At 54.4% G+C, this 25,728-nt stretch overlaps 4 protein-coding genes across 7 annotated transcripts in view; 2 read left to right on the top strand and 2 right to left on the bottom strand.

Annotated features, from left to right (window-relative positions):
- Positions 1–6,248: 6,248 nt before the first annotated feature.
- ZNF576 (zinc finger protein 576) lies at positions 6,249–10,358 on the bottom strand. The gene is made up of 3 exons (XM_070401990.1): positions 10,268–10,358; positions 8,463–8,471; positions 6,249–8,127 (listed from the first exon to the last, which is right to left on the bottom strand). Exons 1-3 carry the CDS (start codon positions 10,341–10,343, stop codon positions 7,523–7,525), a joined length of 690 nt encoding a protein of 229 aa, XP_070258091.1. The 5' UTR covers positions 10,344–10,358; the 3' UTR covers positions 6,249–7,522.
- A 981-nt stretch (positions 10,359–11,339) lies between these two features.
- On the top strand, positions 11,340–18,078 carry IRGQ (immunity related GTPase Q). The gene is made up of 3 exons (XM_070401881.1): positions 11,340–11,478; positions 11,791–12,313; positions 13,520–18,078. Exons 2-3 carry the CDS (start codon positions 11,793–11,795, stop codon positions 14,802–14,804), a joined length of 1,806 nt encoding a protein of 601 aa, XP_070257982.1. The 5' UTR covers positions 11,340–11,478; positions 11,791–11,792; the 3' UTR covers positions 14,805–18,078.
- A 2,625-nt stretch (positions 18,079–20,703) lies between these two features.
- PINLYP (phospholipase A2 inhibitor and LY6/PLAUR domain containing) lies at positions 20,704–24,842 on the bottom strand. Its single transcript, XM_070401746.1, has 5 exons — positions 24,773–24,842; positions 23,013–23,129; positions 21,473–21,625; positions 21,104–21,247; positions 20,704–20,915 (listed from the first exon to the last, which is right to left on the bottom strand). Exons 1-5 carry the CDS (start codon positions 24,840–24,842, stop codon positions 20,761–20,763), a joined length of 639 nt encoding a protein of 212 aa, XP_070257847.1. The 3' UTR covers positions 20,704–20,760.
- Positions 24,519–25,728, top strand: part of XRCC1 (X-ray repair cross complementing 1) — a 31,010-nt gene continuing 29,800 nt past the window's right edge. Inside the window, exon 1 of one of the 4 annotated variants that reach the window (XR_011469406.1) lies at positions 24,519–24,940. Coding sequence is in view for 3 of the 4 variants with exons in the window: in XM_070401742.1 (XP_070257843.1) it covers positions 24,833–24,940 (108 nt within the window). In the remaining variant the exon portion in view is untranslated. The remainder of the gene's footprint in view (positions 24,941–25,728) is intronic. The other 3 variants (XM_070401742.1, XM_070401740.1, XM_070401741.1) reach the window with 3 other exon arrangements.

A 25,728-nucleotide genomic window follows, 5' to 3' on the forward strand; every position in this document is an offset into this window, starting at 1 on the left:
GCTCTATCCACTGAGCCAAACCAGCCACAGCCAGACCATCTCTTAAAGACTGTTGTCATCCATTTGGTCATGCTTGGGAGCTTGGAAAGGTACATGTTCTTTTACAAGCCCTAGCCGAGCCCAGAAGTGGCCTGTACTGCTTGCATTTACGCCACATGGCCACAGCTCACTGCAAGGGAGTCCGGGAAGGCGGCCTAGCCAAGTGCCCAGAAAGCAGAAAACGGTTTGTGGAAGACAGCTCATGTTCTCTGTCACGTCACCTAACAACCTATACAAAGAGGACTTTCATTATAATCATAGTTTCCTGGGTGCCACGTGCTAGCCCAAGAGCTTTATATATGCTGTGTATCTAGGAACTTACAAAAATAGAAACTTAATTATAATCAATTGCCATTTTCCCAGCACTTACAGACATGAGATCATCAGGTCCTTAGAATAACTCCAAGGTAGGGACTGTGATTCATTAATTCATTTCACAAACATCATTTGAGGACCTGTGTGTTAAGCATTGGGAATAAGCAAATGAAATCCTTGTCCTCATGGCTTCTATGGGGGCAGAAAGGGGCCAATGGTGGGGACAGACAGTGAACAAGATGTAGCAGATGGTGGCTGCTGTGGAGAAAAGGCAGAGAAGGGAGTTCTGGGAGGGGGTTGCAGTTTTTTAAAATATGTTTTTACTAGAGGCCCAGTGCACAATGTTCATGTGGGTAAGGTCCCTAGGCCTGGCCAGTGATCAGGGCCGATCTGTGGGGCAACCAGCGGGGTGGTTGGGGGGGTCCCCGCTGGCACCCGCCTTGGCAGCCCTGGCGCCGCCCGCTCACCAGCCCCCCCCCCCCCCACTGCTGCTGGTTGCCTTCCTCTGCGGGGCGATTGGGGGGGCCCTGTTGGCACCCACCTTAGCTTGCCTGGGGCTTGCGGGCTGGGGGTAGCTCTTGCATTGAGCATCTGCCCCCTGGTGGTCAGTGTGTGCCATAGTGACCGGTCATTCCACCGTTCGGTTGATTTGCATATTAGGCTTTTATTATATAGGATTAATTTCAGAGAGGAAGGGAGAGAGAGAAACATCAATGATGAAAGAATCATCCATTGACTGCCTCCTGTACTCCCCCTACTGAGCATTGAGCCTGCAACCCAGGTGCCCTGACCAGGAATTAAACTGTGACCTGATTCATAAGTAGACACTCAACCACTGAGCCACAGTGGGGGTTGCAATTTTATTTTATTTTTTTAAATATATTTTATTGATTTTTTACAGAGAGGAGGGGAGAGGGATAGAGAGTTAGAAACATTGATGAGAGAGAAACATCGATCAGCTGCCTCTTGCACGCCTCCTACTGGGGATGCCCGCAACCAAGGTACATGCCCTTGACGGGAATCGAACCTGAGACCCTTGAGTCCGCAGGCCGATGCTCTATCCGCTGAGCCAAACTGGTTAGGGTGAGGGTTGCAATTTTAAATAGTGTAATCTTCCCTGAGGAGGTGACAGACCTGAAGGAGGGAGGGAGAGGAGGAGCCATGCACATTGGTAGGAAGATCATTCCAGGTAGAAAGAGGCAAGAGTCTGCCAGAATCAGGAAGACCAGAGGCGCTAGAGGAGAAGGAAGGAGGGCAGAGCTGGAGGGGAGCAGGGGGCCAACTCCTTACAACTTTGTCCAAACTTTGGCTTTTGCTCTGAGATGGGAAGTACTAATTCACAGAAGCTTGGCACCAAAGCCGCTTTGAAAATAGAAGCCTAATTATAATGATAGGTACGATTTACTGAGCATTTATTGTGTGCCAATCCTGTTCTAAGGCGCTTTACTTGTGTTAACTCAGAAGCTTGGCAACTAAGAATCTTCAAGAATAGAACCTGAATTTCCACAATGACCATCATTAAGTCATCGCTCACACTGGACCAGGCGGCCCTGGGCTAAGCACGAAGGTAGGGACTGTTATTTATTTATTTATTTATTATATGTTTTTATTGATTTCAGAGAGGGAGAGAGAGAAACATCAATGATGAGAGATAATCATTGATCAGCTGCCTCCTTCATGCCCTCCCACTGGGGATCGAGCCTGCAACCGGGGCATGTGCCCTTGACCGGAATCGAACCTGGGACCCTTCAGTCCACAGACCGGCGCTCTATCCACTGAGCTAAACCGGCCAGGGTGGGACTGTTATTTACTTATTCATTCAACAATGACTTATTGAGCACCTATGAGATGCAGGCACTATTTTGGGAGCTGGGAATAGAATGCTGAACTTGATGAACAAAAAGCATTGCATTTGTGGAAGTTATACTGGGAAAGACAGACAGACACTTTAGATATTTAAGCAAAATATAAAATACACTAGAGGCCCAGTGCACGAAAACTTGTGCACTGGGGGGGAGGAGGTCCCTCAGCCTGGCCTGATCCCCAGGGGATCAGACCTAAGCTGGCAGTCAGACATCCGTTTGACAGCCTGGGAGCCCCTGGGGGATGTCCGACTGACAGCTTAGGCCCACTCCCTGCGGGGAGTGGGCAGGCCTAAGCCGCAATCGGACATCCTTAGTGCTGCTGCTGTCAGCCTGGCTTGTGGTTGAGCGGAGCTCCCCCTATGGGAGTGCACTGACCATCAGAGGGCAGCTCCTGTGCTGAGCTGTCTGCTCCCTGGTGGTCAGTGTGCATCATAGCAACCGGTTGTTCCCCGGTTGTTGCACCGTTAGGGTCAATTTGCATATTTCCCTTTTATTATATAGGATGTACTGTTAGAAAGTGCTGTGGAGGGAAAGGGGATACGAGGGTTGTGTGTGTGAAGCAGTTCCAAGTGGGGTGGTCCAGGAAGGCTTCATGGAGAAGGTGACAGAGCAGAGACCTAGAGGAGGGGAAGGAGTGAGTTTGTGGCTCTCTGCAGGAACAGCAGGTGCAAAGGCCCTGAGGTGAGAGCCTGCTTAGGATGTTTGTGGTAGAGCGCACAGGACCAAGAGGCTGTTAGTGAGGAAGGCAGACCACTATACTGACTTTGGCTTTCTCTCTGAGTCTGAGTCATCATCATAATCTTTAGAAGCACAGGGTCTGCTATCATGATCATTTTACAGCTGCTACACCTGGGGCACAGAGACATTGAGTTATCCACCAGTAACTAGCAGATCCCAGGCTTGATTCCAGACAACTGGATGCAGGGCACATATTCTTAGCCATGAAGCCACCAGAATGGAAGTCTGGCTCTCCCCAGCCACCTTCTGATTTGCAGGAGTGTGTTTAGCCTCCACAAAATTATTGAGGTTTTTCAAGCACGTTGGTTACCAACATTTAAAAATGGGCAGCCCGGCTCGTGTGGCTCATTGGACCCATGATCCAGGAGGTGACTGTTGGATTTGCCAGGATTGCAGGCTTAATCCCCAGTAGGGGGCATGCAGGAGGCAGCTGATCAGTGACTCTCTTATTATTGATGTTTCTGTCTCTCTCCCTCTCTCTTCCTCTCTGAAATCAATAAAAAAAAAATTTTTTTTAATGTCTGATTTGCTCTGGCCACTGTGGCTCAGTTGGTAGGAGTGTCGTCCTGCCAAGGTCGAGGATTTGATTCCCGGTCAGGGCGCATGTGGGAGGCAACCAATCAATGTTTCTCTCCCTCTCTCTAAAAATCAAAATAAAATGTCCTCCAGGCAGATTTCATATAGAAATGGAGGTTTCTGGCTTCTCTTGAAAAACTGTGAGATCTAGATTGCTGAACCCACAATCCCATGGGGCAGTAATCTGATGGAGCTGAGTAAGGTCACCTCCACGTGTTAATATGGGCATTCCCTGCCTTGTGCCCAGTGCCCATCACCTGATATCTAGACCCCTCATACATGCTTGCTTCATTGATTTATGTTACCTGCTTGGCCCCAAAGAACATCTGCATTTGATGCCTGTTACAGGATGTTAGACCAAAGCATCTTTCACCTTTTTTTTTAAGTTTAGTTTTTAGAGGAGGGGAGGGAGAGACAGAGACATCAATGTGAGAAACATTGGTTGGTTACCTCTCCCACGTGCCCCAACTGGGGATCTAACCTGTAACCTGGGTATGTGCCCTGCCCGAATCAAACCTGCTACCTTTGGTGTACAGAACAATGCTCCAACCGACTGAACCACTGGCCAGGGCGACCAAAACATCTTTCAAAACTCATACTTTTCATACTACAAGCTCCAAATCTCAGAACCTGACATTTATCCACTGAAACTTTCGTATCTACTATAGCTTAACATTATGGAATCTCAGAATCATCAAAGCTGAAATGCACAGCTCATTAAAACAACATGGATGGATTTTTATTTCCTGGGACAGCCATGTGTAAGCCCTCCTCTGCCCTAAGACAGGGCTTGCTTTCTGAGCATAGATGTAGAGAATTACCCATTTGTCAGCAAAAATTCCTAAGAATCAGGAGAGCCTGGTAATCAAGAGACCCAGTCTGCTGCCAGTGGGCTCATTCTGTTCCTAGGGGCCCAGCCAGAGTGTGAAACCAAGCTAGGAATTCCAAAGAGGATTTAATACAGGGAATTGGTCACACAGGTGTTACAAGGCTGGAAGTGAAAACATGGAAAAGTGAGATAACCCAGAAATGTGTTTGCAAGAAGCTCCCACCTCTGGGACTGGGATACAGAAAGAGAAGTGAGATGACCAGAACCCAATAGGTGCTTGAAGGGCAGGCTACGTGCGGCTGGTGCAGGGACCACTGACAGGTGCCATGTGCTGGTGCTTAAATCTCAAGAGGGGCACAGTGCCTTGTGCGAGTATAGACAGGTACTGGAGCCTGAGCTGCTGCTGGAGGGGTTCCAGCAAAAGTCCAAAGCAAGTCCTTTCCCCTTCCTCCTACCTTCCTTCTGCCCATATCTCTCATGGCAGAACTTAAGGAAGCCAGCTCTCTAAGGCAGGCTGCAGGCCAAGAGACACTAGGCAAACACATTGTCAAGTATTTTTTAATTCTCTTTGGTAAGCACTGTCCTAAGTGTAGAGATGAAGCAGTTGCCCTCAGGAGCTTGGATTCCAATACAAGGACACAGATAATGAAATAAACAAGTGTGATAATTTCAGGTGTTGAAAAGCGGTGGGAAGAAATTAAATCAAGGTAAGGGTTGGAAGTGCTACTTTAGCCAGTCAGGTCAAGGAAGCCCTCTCTGAGGAGGTGGCACATGTTGAAACCAGAATAACGAGGAGGTAGCTTTGCAAAGTTCTGGGTAAGAGCACTTCAGGCAGAGGGAACAGCAAGTGCAAAGGCCCTGAGGCAGAAGCCAAGCTGGCTTGTGTAGCTGGAGAGAGGTGAAGCGGACAGAGTGATGGAGCTGAGATTGCTTAGTGGGCTGGGACTCAGTTATTGTTGGGTTCTGTGGGCCTGGGGAAAGTATTTGGAAGTCATTTATGGGATGCCTTTGGAGGGTTTTAAATGAGAAGTGGCATAAGCTGATTAACATGCACAGGAGTGGTCTGTAATAGAGACTGGAAGGGGGGAGTCATAGCAAGGGGATCCGTTAGGAGAGTAGGGCTGGGGGAAAGTAATCAGATTCTTCAGGAATTTAGAAGTAGAGTGGAGGGTTTACTAATACAATGGCAGTTATGGTGGAGGTAGGGGACTGCAGGGGACCCACTTTAAGTTTGCAACTCCCATTTGTCGTCCAGGTGGCTGTATCTCATGGAGAGAAGTCTGGGGTTTGGGCTGAAGATAGATTTGGGAGTCACCAGTGACACTATAGAAAGTCTTAGGAACCTATGACATCTGGAGAGTATAGAGAGAACAGAAGCCAAGGGTATACTTGGGCAGGCAGCTGTCTCAGGAGAGCATGTGGGATTAAATCCTTAGGTTTGTCAGGGGGGTGTGTAGGGCTGCTGGAGAGGGGTGGGGGGTATGAAACACCTGGGTCAGAAACTTCTGGGCTCTTACCATATGCCAGAGGAAATGTTTGGCCTTGTTAAAGTTGGTATCTTAGAAAACATTGATGGCCAAATGACTACAAACCAGTTTCTCCATAAGTCACTCCAAAAAAGAGATACAGGTTAGCTAGCCCTGCCCCAAATCCTACACACACAAACATCCCTGTTACAGGTAGTATTTCCCAGGGCGGAAACCCTGCATCCAGCCACAGAGTAGGTTGTATGTCTATTAGAGAAGGGGTTGGTAGACTTTTACTGTAATGGACTGTATGGTAACTATTTTAGGCTTTATAATCTCTGTTGCAGCTCCTCGAATCTGCTGTCCTATGTGAAAACAACCATACACAATAGGTAAATGAACAAGCATGACTGTGTTCCAATAAAACTTTATTTGCAAAATCAGGAGGTAAGCTGGATTTGGCCATAGTTTACAGACACCTGCCTTAGGCTATACATTTTGCTGCATGTGACAAGAGACCCAAGCTAACGGCAGCTTAAACAAGATAGAGGCTTATTTCTCTCTTATATAACAGTAGGGAAGTGGGTGTTCTCGGGCTGATACGATGGCACTGCTGCATGAAGTTGCTCTACCATCCCACCTGTTGCTCTCATGGTCCAAAATGACTGGATACTATGTCCACATTTCAGGCAGAAGGTGGAAGAAAGGCATGTCCCTTTCTGAAGCTTGAGGACTCTACCCAGGAATTTAGCCAGAACTTAGTCACAGGGCCACAGCTAGCTGCAAGAGAACCTGGGAAATGTGGTCTTTGTAGCCATCATGTGCCTAGCTAAAAATTGGGAGACAGCTATCAGTCACTACCACATCCATCCCACCTGTGGGCTTTAAAAACATCCCTCAATTTAAATGAGTCTATGATTATTGTATACAGGGCATCAACCATTGTGTCTAGGGGCAGGGCAGGTAATGCAAGGAGTTAAATTGGCCACTCAGCTGAGGATGGGCTTTTCAAGAGCTGAAAATAGGATCTTAATGGGAAATCTCCCAATGTTGGCCAAATACAACAGGAAACAGAAGGTATCTCTGTTTGATTCCAAACCAGTTTCCTCATAGGGCTACGGCCTGAGATCCCCCTCCTCATGCCCTTCTTATGTACTCTGGGGATTTCTGCTGAAAAACCAGAGTTCCTTGTTTAGCTATTTTAATGTAGAGCTTTTCTGTTTTTAGATACTGTTAGTTTATTTGTGTCATTTCACCTACACATATACAAAATATCCCATGACCAGAATGGTGCATAAAATTATTTAAATTATCTGGGGTGGGAGGACAAAGCCACCCAATGCCATGGCCCCTCGAGTGGGAAAGGCTGGGAGAGGGTGGGGAGAAGACAGATTTGAACTGCACCCCCACATTACTCCGTACAGCTCCTAACTTCGCTGCCCATCCCCAAAGACTGGAGCTGCTCCATGTCTGGGGCCCATCTGGTGGCTTCACAGGCCAGCAACACTCACCTTCCCGGCCCCCAGTCAGGCACAAAGCCAGGGCAATTTGCTCCTACAGCCCATGGCATCCATCTGGGAAGAATTAAAGGTGATTACACAATCCACAGCTGCTTATGATTTCAAACTACTTAAGTGGGAATGAGGGAGATAAAAATAATTTTCCCTCTTACATATATTTTTTAACAAAAGATCTCACAATTGTCTGATTTCACCTAAGGCCTTTCTGTCCTCCAAGAGCATATTCTGGGTTCTATTTATCAGGAGCCCTTTGCCTTTCCAGCAAACTCCTCCAAGGGCCCATCCTATTATTAAAGGTAGGTCCCACCAGCCACAGAGCCCCCTTTGCCCTGGGGAGGGCTGAAGCTGCACCCAAGGGTCCCCACGGGCACACCGGATGTAGTGTTGATGCAGCCCAGCTTCCTGGGCAAAGTCCTGCCCACATTCAGTGCAGGCAAAGGGGCCAGGAGGGAAGCGAGCTTCATGCACCTGGCGGTGCCACCTCAGAGAAGCGGCCTGCCGAAAGGTCTTGCCACAATCAGGGCAGGGGAAGGTGGTCTGGGCAATGGTGGGTGCAACCGTCAGGGAAAGCCTGGTAGCAGGACTGTGGCTGCGCTGGTGGGCGATCAGGGCCGTGGAGGAGAGGAAGGAGCGGGCGCAGGTGAAGCAGACGAAGAGCGCCCCCTGCAGCTTCTGGGCCACGAAGTCGGCTGGGTGCTCCCGCTTCATGTGGCACTGCTGGAACTTGGAATTGGCGAAGGTGATGAGGCAGCGAGTGCACGGCAGGGCCCCCAGATGGCCTGAGGGACGTGGGGAGAGGGCGGGGGAGGCCAGCAAGAGTCTCCAGGACTTCTCCCACGCCCAGCATCATGCCAACAATGAACATTCAGTGCTTACTATGTACCAGGCTGTGTGCCAGGGCTGGACAGCAGTCCAGGCAAATTATTATTGGACCTGTTTTATGGATAAGCAGACTGACGCTCAGAAAAGTTAGGGAACTTGCCCACAGTCATGAGGTTAGGAAATGAAATGGAGTTAGGACTGGAACCCAGGGAGTCTGTCCTTCCAATACAGCTGTGTGATCAGAGCACAGCCTCTGGAGACGGGCTGGTTCTACCATTTCCCAGGCAGATACAATAGTTTCCTCATCTGGAAAATGGGGTCATACCCCCATCAGTATTTACCTGATAGGTAAGCAGTACATGAATGAATTTACACAAAGTGCTTAGAACTCTCTACACAGTGGTTTGTAATTATTACTGTTAGGAGAAAAGCAGCCCCACAGCCAGGACCTGGCCTGGCACTATGATAGGCTTTGGCATTGTCCTGTTGAACATAAACTATTTTACAGAAAATCATCAGACAAGGCCACACTGACTGAATCAAGCCAACAATGGGAGGGCGGCCACAGAGTCTGCGAAGCTGCCCCAGGAACCGGAGCTGTCATATCCCCTCCTTTTCCACTTCCCGTTGCAACCAGTAAAGGCATTTGTCCCGTTTTAGGTGGGGGAAAAAGACAAGATGATGCCATAATTGCATCTGAACACAGACAAAACATTAATATTGTCCAAGCCACAAAAATGACCAAATACCTCGTCCTGGGTAATATGAGTGGTGACTGCTGGTTTACCAGTCACAGCTTGTGCCCTGCTTGTTCCTCTGCCTTCTAGGTAAGATTTCTTAAGATAGCCAACCAGAGTTGCCCTGATTCCTGGCACCATCCAATCCAGAGCAAAACCCTCCCCAAAATCACCCACCACAGACTCCAATCCTATAAGCAGTTGGTGCCCCCGCAGTGTGTGTGCTTCCTCAGCGCAGTGAGCAATAAACCAACTTGTGGACTACAGGTGTGTTCCTGCGGGTCTTTGGCTGGAGGGCATTGACTCTGGCTGTCACCGTTACAAATACTTAACCTCTCTTTGCCTCAGTTCCCTCAACTGAAAGTGATAATAATGAATTTCATAGGCTCTGTGAGGACTGGATAGGATAACAGGTGCTAATGGCCTAACACAGTGGTAGGCAAACTGCGGCTCTTTGATCCCTTGAGTGTGGCTCTTTCACAAAATACCACGTGCGGGCGCGCACGTACAGTGCGACTGAAACTTCGTGGCCCATGCACAGAAGTCGGTTTTCGGCCTGGGCGAGTCTGTTTTGAAGAAGTGGTGTTGCCGAAACCGGTTTGGCTCGGTGGATAGAGCGTCGGCCTGCGGACTGAAGGGTCCCAGGTTCGATTCCGGTCAAGGGCATGTACCTGGGTTGCGGGCACATCCCCAGTGGGAGATGTGCAGGAGGCAGCTGGTCGATGTTTCTCTCTCATCGATGTTTCTAACTCTCTATCTCTCTCTCCCTTCCTCTCTGTAAAAAATCAATAAAATATAAAAAAAAAAAAAAAGTGGTGTTGATATTTGGCTCTGTTGACTAATGAGTTTGCCGACCACTGGCCTAACACATAGTAGGCATTCAGCGGGAGCGTTGCTATTATGTCAAACTGGCTACTTTCATTACCCTCAAGTTTTCATCTTTTCTGCCGCTAACCTACATAACAGCCCTTTGTGGTGAGCAGAGGTGAATAATGGCAGACCTTTTTCACAGATGGGGAGGCCACGTCCCAAGTGGCACTGCAAGTCTGCCCAGAGTTGGAACTGGAGCCTGGGGTTCCTCTCCGTCTCCGTTGTATCCCAGCCACATCTCCCATCCCAAGCCTCTCTGGATGCCACTGTGTCCCTCTGAACTGCATCCCATTCATACTTGTGTGGACAGAGCAGGGTGGGTACATCTGAGCGTAATAAGGGCAAGGCTGGGGAGTGGCAGTTCCTGGTCGGGCTAGCTCCCCAACAGGCAAGTCCCTACAGCGCCTTGGCCATTGAAATGCAATAGAAATCCTTTTAGCATCAGTTCCTGCGCCCCACCCTCTGGCCAGCTGTACTCACGGATGTCAGCCTCCTGCACTGCGGGGACTCCTCTCTTTTGCCGAATCCAGCTGCTCCATGGTCTCTTCGGGAAGCGGGTCCTCCATGGTGACTAGGACCCCTCTGGTCAAGAGAGGAGCACGCATGACAACAGGAAATCAAAAGACGCAGCTCATCTGTCACCAGCCCGAGAGCCCACTAATCTTATGACCTTGCCAGCCTTTGACCCCGTGAGATACCATCTCCTTGAACTCTAACCTGATGGAGCTCTCACTAGAGAAACGTCAATCCCCCCCGCCCCAAAGATTCGACTCCTGGGTTTGTGGCTCCCCTTAGAGCCATCCCACCTGTGTGAGACCCAAGACCGACAGCAACTAGCTCCCTAAACTCAGGGCGCGGAACCCTTGATCTGACACCATCCTTGTCCCCGTCTCTCCCACATTCCTGAGGCAGGTGGTGGTACCCACGCTCTAGCCCGCCTCTTCCCTGTAGACAGCCTTCTCCAACATCCTTACACTCTTGTTCCACCCCGAGGCCCCGCCTCCGCGCGCTTTCAGCTGGGGGTCCCGCAGCCTCGAGCACCGCCCTCGGCGCTCCCCTCCCCACGTGGGCAGCCCCCGCCTCTGCTTTGCTCCAAGCAGCAGAAAGGCTGCCTTTCGTTGCGCCTGTCAGTGGCTCGTCACAGCTCCGCCCCCGGCAGGGAAGCCGGGTGGGGCCCGCCGAGTCTCTGGGTACCCGTGGTTTCCACGTTCTTTCGCCTGATGAGCCTGTCGAGGCCGAGATCCTGGATTGCCATCCGGCAGTGATGCAGTCGTGCCACTCGGTCCTGAAAATAGCAGGAAGGGTCCTTCCCTGCACCGGGGTGCGGCCTGATGACGCTGCGAGCCACCCGAGCCGCACAGACCTGAGCCACTGCACACGTGTGGCCGGCGCTCCTGGCGCGCAGGCGCCCTGGCTCCTCATTGTTCCAGGTTCTGCGGCCGCGCGGGGGTGGGGGGAGGGAGGGGAGGAGCAAGCTCCCGGGGCCATTCTGCGCAGGCGCCGCGGAGGGCTGTGTCCCTGAGATCTCACTTCCATGGCACCGCCTCCTACAAGGAGTGACGTCAGGTCAGAGCTTCCCGAACACGTCTGGAGGTCCCCAAACCCCGGCGCTCCAGCCGCTTCAGTCCCGGGCCGTCCGACTTCTCAGCGGCGGACCGGCCACCGGCGACAGCGCGACCATACCCTCCGGCTGTTTGCTCGGTTGGTGATTGGGAAGGGAGGGGTGAGGGATTAACAATAAACGTGTCCCTGCGGGAGGAGGAGGGCTAGAGGCCGGATTTCTGAGTTTTTGAAATAGAAAGGGAAACGCATCCATCAAGAGGACTGGAGAGGACTCCGGGTCCCTGGGGAGTAGGGTCTCGGCGCTGGATTTCTCGGTCCCTGGGCGTGATCCCCGAGAATGGAAGAAGGGGACAGGGTGGAGGACTGAAGTCTAGGGCCAGAGTGGGATTACAGCCAAGAACACGGCCGGGTGCCCCCTGACTCCGGGCTTCCCCGTCGCTTGCTTTCCAGCTATGCCTCTACCTCGGGGTGACGTCACCGCCCTGTTCCTGGGGCCCCCGGGTGCGGGGAAGTCGGCGCTGGTTGCCGCGCTGTGCAACAAGGACGTGGAGGTGGTGGAGATCCCCGATGGGCGGCCAGACCCCGCACTCCCCAGCCTGCGAGCTGCGGGCCCAGGCCTCTTCCTGGGTGAGCTGAGTTGCCCACCCGCTGCGCCCGGGCCCTGGGCAGCGGAGGCGAACGTGTTGGTCTTGGTGCTGCCCAGCCCGGAGGGGAACGACGAGCCCTTGGCCCCAGCGCTGGGGGAGGCAGCGCGGGCCGCACTGGCCCGAGGAACCCCGCTGCTGGCTGTGCGGAACCTCCGACCCGGGGATCCACAGAATGAAGCCCAGGCCCGCGATCAGACAGCGGCCCTCCTGGACAGCGCTGGGTTGGGAGCTGTGCCTGTCTATGTGCTGCAGGCGGACTGCGACGGCTGCGAGGAGCTGGAGCGCCTGCGGGCGGCGCTGCGGAGCCAGGCGGAGGCACTGCAGAGGTGAGCCCGGCGTTTCGGGGTGGGTTGGGGAGGCCTGGTCTTTTAATGCAGACTTCACCCCAGAGGTGCTCTTTAAGTCTTCCAGACCCCGCCCTCAGCGAGTTTGCAGCAAGCCTTAATGAAAACTGCTCCCAAATCCAAGAATCCAGGCCCCGTCCCTCAGCGGTGCTCCAATCCAGCAAGCGGCCCTGCTTGATCCTCTTTTGTTAGATAGGCCCCGCCCTAGCCGGGGGCCAGCAAGAGCTCAGGACCTGTCATCCAGGTCCCGCCTCCTGAGTGCTCTGAGGTCACAAGCCCCTCTCCCTAATAGGAATTCTAGAAGAGGCCGGGACCTATCCCCCAAATACTGCCCCCATGCAAAAGTGTGAAGAAGGGCTCACTCTTCCACACAAGCTAGTGATCCTCACAAAGATTTTACCTGAAGGCTTGCAGTCTCAAATCTTCCTCATCCTCCCCATCTGCATGGTTCTCAAGTGACCCCAGTTGCCCTAAAGCCACACCCTCAGGGAGCTTCATTATTTCTGGGTACCCTCCCCCATTGCCATTCTTTAATCTCCTCTCATTTTTGTGCCCACTTGCTGGCTGCCCTCCTGAATTTTCTCCGCCAGCTGCCTCTGGCTTAGGGAGGGGCAGCCTCTCCTCCAGTCCCACTGCTCCTCTATTTTCCTTAGCCACGTCCCACTGGTAAGAACTAGTAGGTGAGATTTCTCCCTGGTCTTTCCTCCTGTCCTTACACCCAGTGTCAGAAAAGAGCCCCCTTGGTGACCTTGCCCATTTCGAATAGTGAATAGAGCTACACTTTCATTTAGTCCACAATACAGTGCTGATTCTGTCTTTGCTCCAAGCCCTGCCTGCCCAGTGTTTTGCCCCACCCAGCACAGCCTTTTCTTACCCTTGCTAGTCCCTAGGAAAAGCCTCACCCCAAAGACTCTATGCTGGGGAAGACTTAGCTGGGTCTGGTTTTCAGCCCTGTCGGAAACCTAAGCTCATTCAAGCCACCCCATCCCTGCTTTAAATCTCTCCCTTTTCATCTTAGCCCTGGTTTCTATTTGCTGGGACATCAACTGGCCCCCTCCCTCGCCTGCTCCTTCGTCACTCAAGGTTATTCAGAAAGTTCCACATTTGTCATCATAGCCCAGTCCTGTCCCCTAGCCCAGCTCTCTGCCCCTCTTCTGCCTTTGATCCTATCCCTTCCTGTCCCCACAGGCTCCTGCCACCGGCTCAGGATGGCTTCGAGGTGCTGGGAGCAGCTGAGCTAGAGGCTGTACGAGAGGCCTTCGAAAAGGGTGGCCTGGAGGCCGCGCTCTCCTGGGTTCGTGCTGGCCTAGAGCGACTGGGTAGCGCCCGCCTGGACCTGGCCATAGCCGGCACTGCTGACACGGGCTTTGTGCTGGACATGCTGCTTGGGCTGGACACCGGGGACCCAGGTGCTGTGCCTGCTTCGCCACCCACTGGGCCCACACCCTACCCGGCCCCGGAGCGCCCCAATGTGGTGCTCTGGACCATCCCTCTGGGCTCTGCGACTACTGCTGCCGCCCCCCACCCAACCCACTACGACGCCCTCATCCTGGTCACCCCTGGAGCCCCCACTGAGGAGGACTGGGCCCAGGTCCGGCCCTTGGTGCTACCGGATGCCCCGTTGGTCTGTGTGCGAATAGACGGTGAGGGCGAGGATCCGGAGCCTCTGGAAGAAGAGGAAAAGGCAGAGAAGCCCAGCAGGGAGAGCGTAGAGAACGCAGGTGGAGGGGGGTGGGAGGAGGCACGCAGCGAGTCGCAGAAAGCAGGCAGTGAGAGTTCGCAGCAGGCTGGCGGCAACGCGAAGCAATCGGGCAGTGGGGACTCTGAGCGCGCGGCTGCCTGGAGCCCTGAGGACGAGACGTGGGAGGTGCTGGAGGAGGCGCTGCCACCGGTGTTCCCCTTGCGGAGGGGCGGACTCCCCGGGCTCTGCGAGTGGCTGCAGCGCGCGCTTCCCCCAGCCCAGGCGGGCGCGCTGCTGCTGGCGCTGCCACCCACGTCCCCGCGTGCAGCCCGAACCAAGGCTGCGGCGCTGCGGGCTGGGGCGTGGCGGCCGGCTCTGTTGGCTAGCCTGGCGGCAGCTGCAGCACCGGTACCCGGGCTCGGCTGGGCCTGTGACGTGGCCCTTCTGCGCGGTCAGCTGGCAGAGTGGCGGCGGGCGCTGGGGCTCGAACCCACAGCGCTGGCTCGGCGCGAGCGCACGCTGGGTTTGGCTCCCGGGGAGCTGGCCAAGCGGACGCACTTCCCCGGCCCAGTCACTCGCGCCGAAGTGGAGGCGAGGCTGGGGGCATGGGCCGGCGAGGGCACTGCAGGGGGAGCCGCGCTGGGGGCGCTCTCCTTCCTGTGGCCCGCAGGCGGCGCGGCGGCCACCGGTGGCCTGGGCTACCGCGCGGCCCACGGCGTCCTGCTGCAGGCGCTGGACGAGATGCTGGCTGATGCGGAGGCAGTGCTGGCACCCCATGCGCCTGCTCAGTGAGAGGTGGGATGAAGGCCAGGGCCACCCGGGTGCTCCGCCAGGGGCTGAGGACTCCCAAGTCCGGTTTAGAGGGAGGGGTTTAGGGGTCCGGACTCTGGCCTGGGGTGTCTGGGCCTCAGATAACAGAGCAAGTGTGTCGCCAATCCGAATCCTGGATGCTTGAGGGGATTGAGCCTGGCTATTGGTTGGGATATGTGACTTCTAGTCACCCGGATTCCTAGGTCTTGGAGGGGAATCGAATCTGGGAGTCAGGACTCCTGATTTCTCTGGGGATCATGGGGCAGGACCCCTAGCCGTGTGTCCTGAAGGGAGTTGAGCAGTTGGACTCTAGAAGGGAGTAGAAAGTGGATGTCTTGGACATCTAGTCCTCCAGGGGTAGGTGGTGTGGAAGCCCTGATTCCTGGTGAGGGACTTGTCTGTGGTAATGGGGGTTCCAGAATGGAGGAAGGGATCCGGGTACTCCAGGGAGCTGGAACTCTTGGACTTCTAAGGCACAAAGGGATATGGGGTGTCGGCTTTCTAGGGGGAAAGATGCAGTGGGCTGTGAACCTTCATGGGGGGAAGGGCAGGCGGGGGGCTCAGACTCCTGGCTCCCAGGAGGGCTGTGGAACATGGTTCCTAATTCCTGGGTGCTGGGAGGTCTGCATCTGAGGAGGGAACAGGGCTGTGTGACAGAACTAGAAACCCTCCGGTCTCTCTTAGGGAGGAGAGAGATGTTCAGTATTTGCTCCTGGAGGAGGGGGACCCCAGCATTTGCGGGGAGGATGGCCACACAAAAGTGAGGGGAGGAGGTAAGGGGCCTGGCGGGCTCTGGGGGGTGGCCAGGCACCAGGAATGAGGCTTTCTGGCAATGGAAGGGCAGGAACCCCTACCTCAGAGGTATCTCCTGCAAATCCCTGATGGGCTTGGGTCCTGGAAACCGCCCCTGTGTGACTTTGGGAAGGGGTAAGACCGCCCCCGTTTCATAGGTGCTGGGTGAGTGGGGAGCTCTCTGGGCAGTCTGTTCCTCTGTCTGTTCCTCTCCTTTAGTGGCTTCTAGTTTTGGACTTGATTTCTGCTGTCATTAAACCTGAGCCCTTCCTGGCCTTGGTACTTTTGTACATCTGCCTTTGTGGAGAAGCAGCTGTACTGCTGCACTAATCCAGGCCTTCCTGTGTTGGCACCCTGGGTGTACACAGAGAGTGCCGCAGTGAGCAAGGGACCCAAAGGACAGCTGGGCAGGTGTTCCAGCCTGTGGGGATGGGCCACAGTGAGGCAAAGGCAGAGCCGTATGCCTGGGATGTTTTAGGCTGCACCTGCATGCAGAGGAGCAGCCACAGGGCACAGAATTCTTCAGTGTCAAAAACAGCAAGTGTGTGTGTGTGTGGGGGGGGGGGAGACCAGCAAGGGGGACCCGAGAGGCCATCCCGTAGAACCACTTCTGTGATAGTCGGGGAGAGCAAAGCTCAGAGAGGGCAGATTCTAGGCCCCACAGCACACAGAGAGGCTGTGTGGCCTGGCCCCCGCCTTTTCTCATTGCCTCACCCCATCCCCCAACCAGCTTGCTAGATCTTCCTTCCGATGCTTGAGTGGGCCCTCTGGGGCCCTGCCTCAGGACCTGGGAACTTGTTCATTCTGCCTAAAATTTCCACGAGTGGCTCCTTCTGTCAATCAGGTCTCAGCTCAGATGTCCCCTCAGAGACCTTCCCTGATCACTCTAACTGAAGTAGCTCACCCCCCCCCCCCCCACTCAAATACTCATCTCAGCTGGTCAATTTTCCTTGTAGCAATTATTACTGTAGAAAATTATTTATTTATTTACCCATTATTAGCTATTATCCCCTTGTCTGTCTTGTTCTATGCTGTACCCACAGCACCCAGAAGAGTGCTTGACACACAGTAGGTGCTTAGTAAATATTTATTACTTTAATTTATTAGTCAGTGGCAGAACTAGGACTGGAAATGTAGATTGTCAGTCTCTTGCCACAAGACAGGGAAAAGGATTGAGATGAGGAGAGAAAGTGCCTGTCTGAGGTCAGGGGACCTGGGAAGCCAGCACAGCTTTGCCACCGTCACCCTGGGTGACTTGGACCAGTGCCTTATTCTCTCATCTGTGAAATGAAAGTGCTGGATGACAACCATAACTTCTGAGGTCCCATTTCCTGTGACAGCTGAAGACAAGGCTAACTGATCTGAGGGCCAGAGGCTTGAGGGCTGGCTCCACCCGCCCCCCCTCTCCAGCTTGAACTCCCACCACTGGCACAATTTGTCCCTTTCAAGTGGAGATGGTGGAGATGGGTAAAAGCATTTGGCTCTGTACAGAATGGCTCCAGGCATTGTCAAAGCTCTCAGTCTGGGGGGAATACAATTCTACTAGTATAGCTCTAGGATCAGACAGTCCTGCTGACTTTGGGGGTGACCTGGGGCAAGTCACTCAGCAAATGGTGTCTACCTTGCAGGGTTATTGTGAGAATTCAGTGTATATGTAGGTACATGCATTCTCTCTCACATGTCAACATACTGCACCCCCTCCCCCCGCCCCCCGAGAAGCCTGGCACACTGGGAGCTCAAGAGGTAGTCTGGTTGCCCTTGCCCACACACCCTCAGCCCCGGGCAACATCAAGATGACTCTATTCTGGTTGCTTTTGCTCACAGAGTGCCCTCTTTTTCTGTCATTTTGACGCCATCTCTGATTTGGTCCTGTCTGACATCTCTGCTCTCTGCTCCAGATTCCCTTTGCCCGTATGCCAATGGGGATCATGCCAGAGATCATATCTGAGAAAGCAAGACCCAGTTTTGTTTGCGTGTGTCTCTGGTGTTGGTGAGTGCTGGTTGTGTTACTGTATATAATTGTATATTGGCACTCTCGAGTGTCACAACTACCTTTTGGAGTGGTTGCCTTTTAAATCGTGACTTTTGATGGCATTTGACTTTTAGACTTCGTGGAGGCATAACGTTGCTAGTTGACACAGAAAAGACTGTGTCTCCCTGTGGACAGATCACTGGCTGCCATGGGGGTGTGTCTACGTGGCACCTTCAGCCTGGAAGACCCTCAAAGGCAAGAATTCAAGGAAATGTATGATGAATCTCCGTGTTGCCATCTGCCAAAAACAGAATGGGCACAAAGAACTCGAGCATCGATCCCATCTCAGCACCTTAGCTGAGTTCCCTACATTTCTGGATAATGATGGAAGGACTTGTCCATTGGGGTGGAGAACCATGAAAGGGTGAATCGAGTGTGTGGCTGGCCTGTGGTGCTTTTTGGAGGAGTGAATAAAGATGAGTAGAAATGCCATTCTGTGTCTGTTCTTTTGGGATTTTAACTGGAGCTGGAAGCCTGGACTTGTGGGTCTAAGGGAGGAGGGAGCCAAGGCTGGGGACACCTGGGTCCTGGAAGGGGAAGGACAGTGGGGTTTCTGTACAGGAAAGCTTCCCTTGGGCTGGAATAAAGAGACTATCTGGCCCGGCCAGCATGGCTCAGTGGTTGACCATCGACCTATGAACCAGGAGGTCACAGTTCCATTCCCAGTCAGGTTAGGGCACATGCCTGGATTGTGGGCTCGATCCCCAGTGTGGAACCTGCAGGAGGCAGCAATCAATGATTCTCTCTTATCATTGATGTTTCTATCTCTCTCACCTTTTTACATCCTCTTTGAAATCAATAATATATATATATATATTTTAAAGAGAGGGACTATCTGTATCTGAGTTTTGCCTCCCTGGGGTTGGGGTGGACAAGTGACTGTTTTGACCTTTGTTGGGGCTTGTGATGGTAAAGTATCTTAAATCGAACCTGCTTGGTCCATTAATGCCTCCAATTTGTTCAGCCTCTCTGTAGCCATGCCCTTGGATAGTCCCTTCTCATTCTGACTCCAAACCTGGCCACGTGACAATAGGAAACATGATTCGAGCAGAGGCTTGGGAAGTGCAACAGGAAACCTTGGATAATCTGCTGGGTCATAAGAGATGTGGCCCAGCCCTAGCCGGTTTGGTCAGTGGATAGAGCGTCAGCCTGTGGACTGAAGGGTCCCAGGTTTGATTCCGGTCAAGGGCACGTGCCTGGGTTGCGGGCTCAATCCCCAGTAGGGGGCATGCAGAAGGCAGCCTGTCAGTGATTCTCATCATTGATGTTTCCATCTCTCCCTCTCCCTTCCTCTCTGAAATCAAAAATACATTAAAAAAAAAAAGAGAGATGTGGCCCAGTCAGCCTTGACAGCCCAATCCACAGCCTGACAACCCTCCAAAACAGAGCTGCCTAGCTGGCAGGCAAATGAACCCAGCAGGGACCAGCTGAAGAACCACCCAACTGATCCCAGACCAAATTGCTGACCCATAAAACCATGAGCAAAATTAAAGGTGATTGTTCTAAGCCACTGAATTTTAGATGGGTTTATTACACAGTAAACGATAGCTAATACAGGCTTGTTCCTTCTCTCTGTGACGTGGTCTCTTTCCCCCCCTCAACATGACCAATTAAATAAAATCTTAAGCTCTGCCACTTTTTACCTGTGTGAACGCCAATGTAACATCCCTCTGAGCCTCAAATTCTTTTCCTGAAAACAGGAATGAGAATAATAGTGCCTCTCACATGAAGTTGTGAAGATGAGAAAGTGCCCCTAAGAGCCCAGAGTGGCCACTGATGCTGTCTCTTATGAAACGTGTCCATGTCACAGGATAGGGTTGCACTCCTGGTCCCTATGGGGTTTGGTGGGGCCATGTGACCAGCTCCATCTGAAGAGCTGTGTCAAGTCATTTCTGAGTCACGGCATTTAACCACCCATGTGACTTTCCTGTGCCCAGAGATGGGCAGTGTTCAAGTTGGTGGCTGCCTTAGGATGATAAGCAGAACACCTGTGGGTGGTGCCAAACACAACACGTAGGTGAAGGAAGAATCAAACTCTTGTGAGTGGGTGCTTGTTCAACACATACCATTCCTCTCCCTCCCACTGGAGGGGAGGATACATCCCTGCTCCCTGAAGGTCGGCTTTGACCGTTTGATCTACTTTACTCGGTGAAATGTTAGCAGACCTGACCTCGGCAGGCGCTTTCAGTGCACTTGGCTTTTGTGCTCCTGTGACCTGCCAGGGAACCACTAATCCCAGAGGTTTGTGGAACCCCAAAGAGGAGAACTTGAATCCTCCCGAAACTAGAGCCAAATCAGCCAAAGCGTGACCAGGAGCAGAGCCACCTCAGCCTCCCACAAATCCTTCGGAAAGAAGAATGCTTATTGTTATGTCTGGTTTGAGATGCTTTGTTACACAGCATGCCTGCACGTGAGTTGACTAATACCACTTTGTTGTTTTAAACCAATAAGATTAGGGGCTTCTTTGTTACTGTAGCATAATCTAGCCTGTCCTGATCAAGGACAAACGTTTAGCACCTGCAGACTAATGGCCATTCAGTAAGTGGCAGCCATTATGATGATTGCTACTTACTCAGGCATATTATCTCTAGAAGCAACACTGCCTGAAAGGTGCTGGGCATTGCACTAAGTATTCTTTTTAGTTATTATTATTATTATTATTATTTTATGTCACTCTTACAACTCTATGAGGTTATAACTATTAATATCCACATTTTGCTGACATGAAAGGCAAAAAGAGGGCAAGCTTACTCAGAAGTGATCATGACTCTGATCCTCCCTAGGGGTTGACCCAAGGCAAATGACACCCTAATCTGTGCCTCAGTTTGTTTATCTGTAAAATGGGGATAATAATATCAATGGTAGAGTTGCTGTGATTATGAAATGAAGTACAGCATGGAAAACATTTAGCACAGGGACTCAGCATGGAGTAACCCCTTAATGAAAGTAGGGTCCCCCCCCGCCCCCCCGCCACTCTCTCTACAACACACCTCCCTGCGATGCATCATGTTACAAAGACTCAGGCTTGCTCAGTTAATCTGTTTAATTGTAGGCACACAGGGAGCTGCAGGCTGAGGACAGATGGGGACCTCAAGCCACCCCTTCCTCAGTTCTTCACTCGCCCCTGCCAGAGATCTGGGGGGCTGGAAGGCAGTCTGCTCGGCGGAGGAAGTAGAGATAGGAGGCTGAGGGCACCTCAGCGCCAGGCTTGGTATTGCAGGCACTCTCTGTGGCACAGCCTCGAGTGGCAAACCTGGTGTTGATGATACCTGGGAGGGGGGTTTCAGAATGGAGTCAGGGCCCCCAACTGCTCCTTTCTCACAACCTAGAAATCTTGGTCCTGCCACCTCCTCACCCAGTTCTCTGGGGCCACCATCTCCCCTAAAACCTGGAAGCATTGGCTTCCTCCAGTTCTGGGGCCCCTGTGCCCTCCTTCCGAGAACCAGCTGCCCCTCACCAGCCTGCACTTTGCCAGCGAAGTAGATGCAATGGGTTTCCTGGCCAACACAGCGGGCTGCCTGGGTCCCCGGGCACGTCTCCTGGAAGGGTACGATGCAGGCGGGACACTGGAGGCCATTCTCAGTACGGTTGTTCTGGGGAGCTGGGAGGAGGGTGGAGTACAAGGTACAGAGAGATGTTTCCGAAGCCCTCCCCCGCAATCTCACAATAACCCCGAGGAACAGCGGTTATGGACCCTGCATTTACAGGAGCAGAAACGGGCTCGAGCAAGGTGCTTGCCCATTGTTACAGCGCACAGATGAGCGGTGGGCGAGGGCACATACACTGGCTGGAGAGACTCATGAGGCCGGGGTGAGCTGGCACTTACGGGGCACCGAGCCCTGATTGCAGCCGTCACTCTGGCAGCAGTGCGTGTTGGACACCATGTAGTCCTTGGGGCCCATGGTGGTGGACACGAAACCCGAGTAGCAGTCGCTGAACTTCATGCACGCCTTGTAGCTGTTCACTGAGTGGTGGCCCTCTGAGGGATGGGGACAGGAGGGGAGGGCTTGGGTAGTGTTGACCCTGCCTGGGGCCTCTCCCCACCCCACTGCTTCCCCACCCCATGACTGTCTAGGATGGTCTTTCCCAGCCCCTCCCCCCCTACAGCCATACCCCTTATCTACCTGGGTGCAGTGTGGAGTGGTTTATTAGGTAGCTCTCCCCACCCCCACCTCGTTACCGTAGCCCCTAGCCAGCCTTTGGCGGTCACTTGCTGTTCCCCATTGCCAAGCCCAGGCCTGCCTAACGAGGAGGTCCTTCCCAGCCCCCTCCCCACCATGGCCACCCCCTAAAGGCCCTGTGGATATCTATAGCTACACTATGCCCGCATGAGATGCTCTCTTCAGGCCTTCACAGGCTTGGGAGCCACTTTCAACAAATGGTGGGATGCCTGCCCCCACACCACCGCCCTGAAACGTCCACATCCCTCTCTAAGCGTCTCCTCCAGGTTTCCTCATGGTCACTCCCTAGACCTCCAACTGAGGGCCTCCTGCCACCCGCTTTGGCTACCCCCAGATCGTGCCTTAAGTGGTCTCCTCCAGTCTCCACCGCCTTCCTCTGCCCCACAGGTGGTCTCTTCCAGCCCAATCCCAAGGTGTCCCCCTCTTCACTTCACCAAAGTGTGGCTTTCCCCCCTCAGCTTCCTCTCCCCACACCTCCACCCCCAGGGTCTGTAGCTCCCTCCTATATGGGGTGGTAGGTGTCTCTCCAACCCTTTCAGGTCCTTCCCCCACCTGCCAACGCGGACTAGGTCAGGAGGGCAGCCTGCCATCGCCTACCCCCCTTCCTTACACACCCCTCCTGCTGGGATGGTTCCTTTCTACACTCAAGGCTGCCCTTCACCTGCTGTCACAGCCTTCACTCCTACACCATGCCCCCCCCCCCATCCCCCAAACCCTCCACAGTCTCTTCCATTGCTCCCCACCTCCCCCATCCTTTCTCAGGTCTGGGCTGGCCCCTTCCATTTAAGTCACCCCCTCCCCTCCCCTTCTACTCCGTAGCCTCCCTGCCCCTTCCCTACAGCTCCATGCTTTGGGGTCATGTCCCTCTCCCCTCTGCCTGCTGTGGTTCCTTTTGTTTCTCTCCTCCTACTCCAATAGCATCCCTCCTCCTCCTGTCAGGGATGGTCTCTTCCAGCGCGCACGACCTCCACGATCGCTGGGGTAGCCTGTTCCTCCCTCCCAGACCACCCCAGCCTCTTCCTTCGGATGCGCCCCCGCCTCTGGCCTATTAGATTCTTCCCCTCCACCGAACTCACTTCCCTCCCTCCACCTCGGAACCGCCTTTCCCTCGCCCCTGCCCGCCCACCGCCGAGCCGGTCCCTCCGCTCGCCACCGCCTCCCCGGGTCTGACGCCCGGGCTCCTACTGGTGCTCGACTCCCCCACGATGGCCACGCAGGCGTCCTTGCCGGCCTCGCAAGTCTTCATCTTCCCGCTGCACGTGGGCCCGGAGCCCCTGCACACCTCGCAGCTCAGCGGGCACCCTGCGGGGCAGAGGGCCAGGCTGTGGTCGGGCGGGTGGGGTCGAGGCACGAGGGGGCTGCGCGCGGGGGAGGGGGCGGACTGTGGGTCCGAGGGCGGGAGGACCGGCGGCTGCCTGCCCCTGGGTGGGGCGCTGACCGCTGTCCGGGGAACTGTCCAGCACCCGCCAGGGACGCGCCGGTGATGCCAGCAAAGCGGCTTCCTGAGGCGGGAAGCGACTCCACCACGGAGCCTGTTTCCCTAATTACAAGGCTGTGGACTTGGGATGACAGGGAGGGGGTCCGGGAGGGACAGGGAGGGGGTCCGGGAGGGACAGGGAGGGGGTCCGGGAGGGGACAGGGAGGGGGTCCAGAGGGGACACGGAGGGGGTCCGGGAGGGGACAGGGAGGGGGTCTGGAGGGGACAGGGAGGGGGACAGGGAGGGGGTCCGGGAGGGGACAGGGAGGGGGTCCGGAGGGGACAGGGAGGGGGTCCGGGAGGGGACAGGGAGGGGGGTCCGGGAGGGGACACGGAGGGGGTCCGGGGGGGGGGGACAGGGAGGGGGTCCGGGAGGGGACAGGGAGGGGGTCCGGAGGGGACAGGGAGGGGGTCCGTGGGGGGGACAGGGAGGGGGTCCGGGAGGGGACAGGGAGGGGGGTCCAGGAGGGGACACGGGGGGGGTCTGGGAGGGGACAGGGAGGGGGTCCGAGGGGACAGGGAGAGGGGGTCCTCCAGAAAGCTCAGGGACAGGGAGGGGACAGGGAGGGGGTCCGGGAGGTGGTTTCCAGGGGTTTTTGTGAAGCTGCAGGCCCAGCTGGTTCTTGGATGTGGGACCCTCCTTCTCTGGGAACCACGTGTAGGTCTTGTGGAAGGGGAACCTGAATCTGAGGTCTGCATCCCAGGTCAAGGAGGGTGAGTGAGGACCAGGAGGGCTGAGGGCATGGACTCCGTGACCTGAGAGAGGAGGCAGCTTGGGGCCCAGACCCCTGGGACCCGGGGAAGGTGGGGCTTGCCTGAGCTCTGCCTCTGAGGGAGGAGAGGCTGGGGGCTTGATCTCCCTAGAGTCCAGGAAAAAAGGTAATCTCTCCCTCTCCCCCCAGTTTTTTAAAACTTCCCTTCTTGCCCAGGCGGTTTGGCTCAGCCGATAGAGCATTGGCCTTCGGACTGGAGGGTCCCGGGTTCGATTCCGGCCAAGAGCACATGCCCGGGTTGCAGGCTCCATCCCCAGTGCGGGGTGTGCAGGAGGCAGCTGGTCAATGATTCTCTCTCTTCATTGATGTTTCTATCTCTCTCTCCCTCTCCCTTCCTCTCTGAAATAAAATTATATATATATATATTTTAAAAATTATAAAAAAAATTTTCCCTTCTTAATCATGCACTCCTCTGATTTTCTAGAGTTTAAATGTCTTATTTGGAGACCCCCTCCTGGGGGACGGAGGACCCAGAGCCACCACGCCCCCTCCTCTCTCAGAGATCCAATCCAAGAGCCTTTGAGCTTTTCCTCTCTCGGGCCCCAGTCTTTCTCTTCCCTTAGCTTCTGCCTTCAACATGAACCTGAATTCCCAGGACACCTGCTCTTTCCCTCGGAGAGACCTTGCTGGCTGCTCTCTCCTGGTCCTCCCTTTCCCGAGGAGGTTGCCAGGAGGCCAAGCCTCTGGCCACTTACCGAGACCCAGCAGGGTGCCCAGCAGGGTGAAGGCCAGCAGGAAGGCGCTCGGTGTCACGGATGGCCTCATGGTGTGTGACCCAGCAGCCCCAGGTTCCCAGTACTTATAGGAAGCCGAGGAGGGGCGGGTCCGGACCCACCTTCACCCCGGGGAGAGAAGGAGCTGAGGTAAGATCGCAGGGCAGGTCTCTGCGGCTCTGGGTTGGGGAGGTGCCACCAGAATCCAAAAGGAACATGGGCGTCTCGTGCCAGCCCCCTCCTCCACAGGGACCCCAGGAGTCTGGGCTTCCAGCCCCTTCTATCAGGACGCAGAGGGGCACTTTCCTGTTTTCTCACACACCACCCGCCCCCCCTTCTTTTTCTGGCCTGAAGCCCAAGGTCAAAATCCATGTCACTTGATTCCCTGTAGGTGTAGGGCAGCTACAAGGTCTGAGAACCCCTCTCTCTTCTCTCTCATCTCAAGGAGGCACCCTGCGTGGGTGGGGCCCGACCTGGGAGCGCCCAGCCTGTCCGGGCTCGTTCTGCGGGGGCCCAGGAGCCTTGTCTCCTTCCCTTCTGCATGGGCTTGGCTCATACTCCCTGTCCTTTGTTTGGGCTGTCTCCAGCTCCTACCCGCCTGGGGCTGTCTCCCTGGGTCTGGCGAGGACCCGAACAGAAGGGGTGCCTGTCAACCGGCAGGGATGGACGGGCGGGGCAGGAGACAGATGCCCACAGGTCACATTGGGAAACTGAGGCCTGGGTGGAAGCACTCTAGGCTGGGTGTGTGTGTCTGGTTTGTGTTTTATTTAGGTTCTTGACGCACTCTCTCCTGGCCTCAGGCATAACTCTGAGAGCTGAGATTTTTTTTTTTCCTGTGTGTGTGGTGGGAAGCTAGCGGGGGAAGAGTGCAGCTGCAGGACCGGTGGAGGATCCTGTTGCAGTACGCTCCAGTGATGGCGAACCTTTTCAGCTCGGCG

This window comes from Myotis yumanensis, unplaced genomic scaffold (genome assembly GCF_028538775.1).
Source record: "Myotis yumanensis isolate MYYU_CA2020_CCGP unplaced genomic scaffold, mMyoYum1.0.hap1 SCAF_23, whole genome shotgun sequence".
In the NCBI taxonomy this organism is placed as follows: Eukaryota; Metazoa; Chordata; class Mammalia; order Chiroptera; family Vespertilionidae; genus Myotis; species Myotis yumanensis.

Bases quoted from the DNA above. Each gene is read 5' to 3' on its own strand.
- ZNF576 (XM_070401990.1), bottom strand. From the start codon at position 10,343: ATGGAGGACCCGCTTCCCGAAGAGACCATGGAGCAGCTGGATTCGGCA.
- IRGQ (XM_070401881.1), top strand. From the start codon at position 11,793: ATGCCTCTACCTCGGGGTGACGTCACCGCCCTGTTCCTGGGGCCCCCG. The intron at 12,314-13,519 runs GTGAGCCCGGCG...CTGTCCCCACAG, and splicing joins CAGGCGGAGGCACTGCAGAG to GCTCCTGCCACCGGCTCAGG.
- PINLYP (XM_070401746.1), bottom strand. From the start codon at position 24,842: ATGAGGCCATCCGTGACACCGAGCGCCTTCCTGCTGGCCTTCACCCTG. The intron at 23,130-24,772 runs GTAAGTGGCCAG...TCTGCCCCGCAG, and splicing joins GGGCACCCTGCTGGGTCTCG to GGTGCCCGCTGAGCTGCGAG. The intron at 21,248-21,472 runs GTAAGTGCCAGC...CCCTCCTCCCAG, and splicing joins CAATCAGGGCTCGGTGCCCC to CTCCCCAGAACAACCGTACT.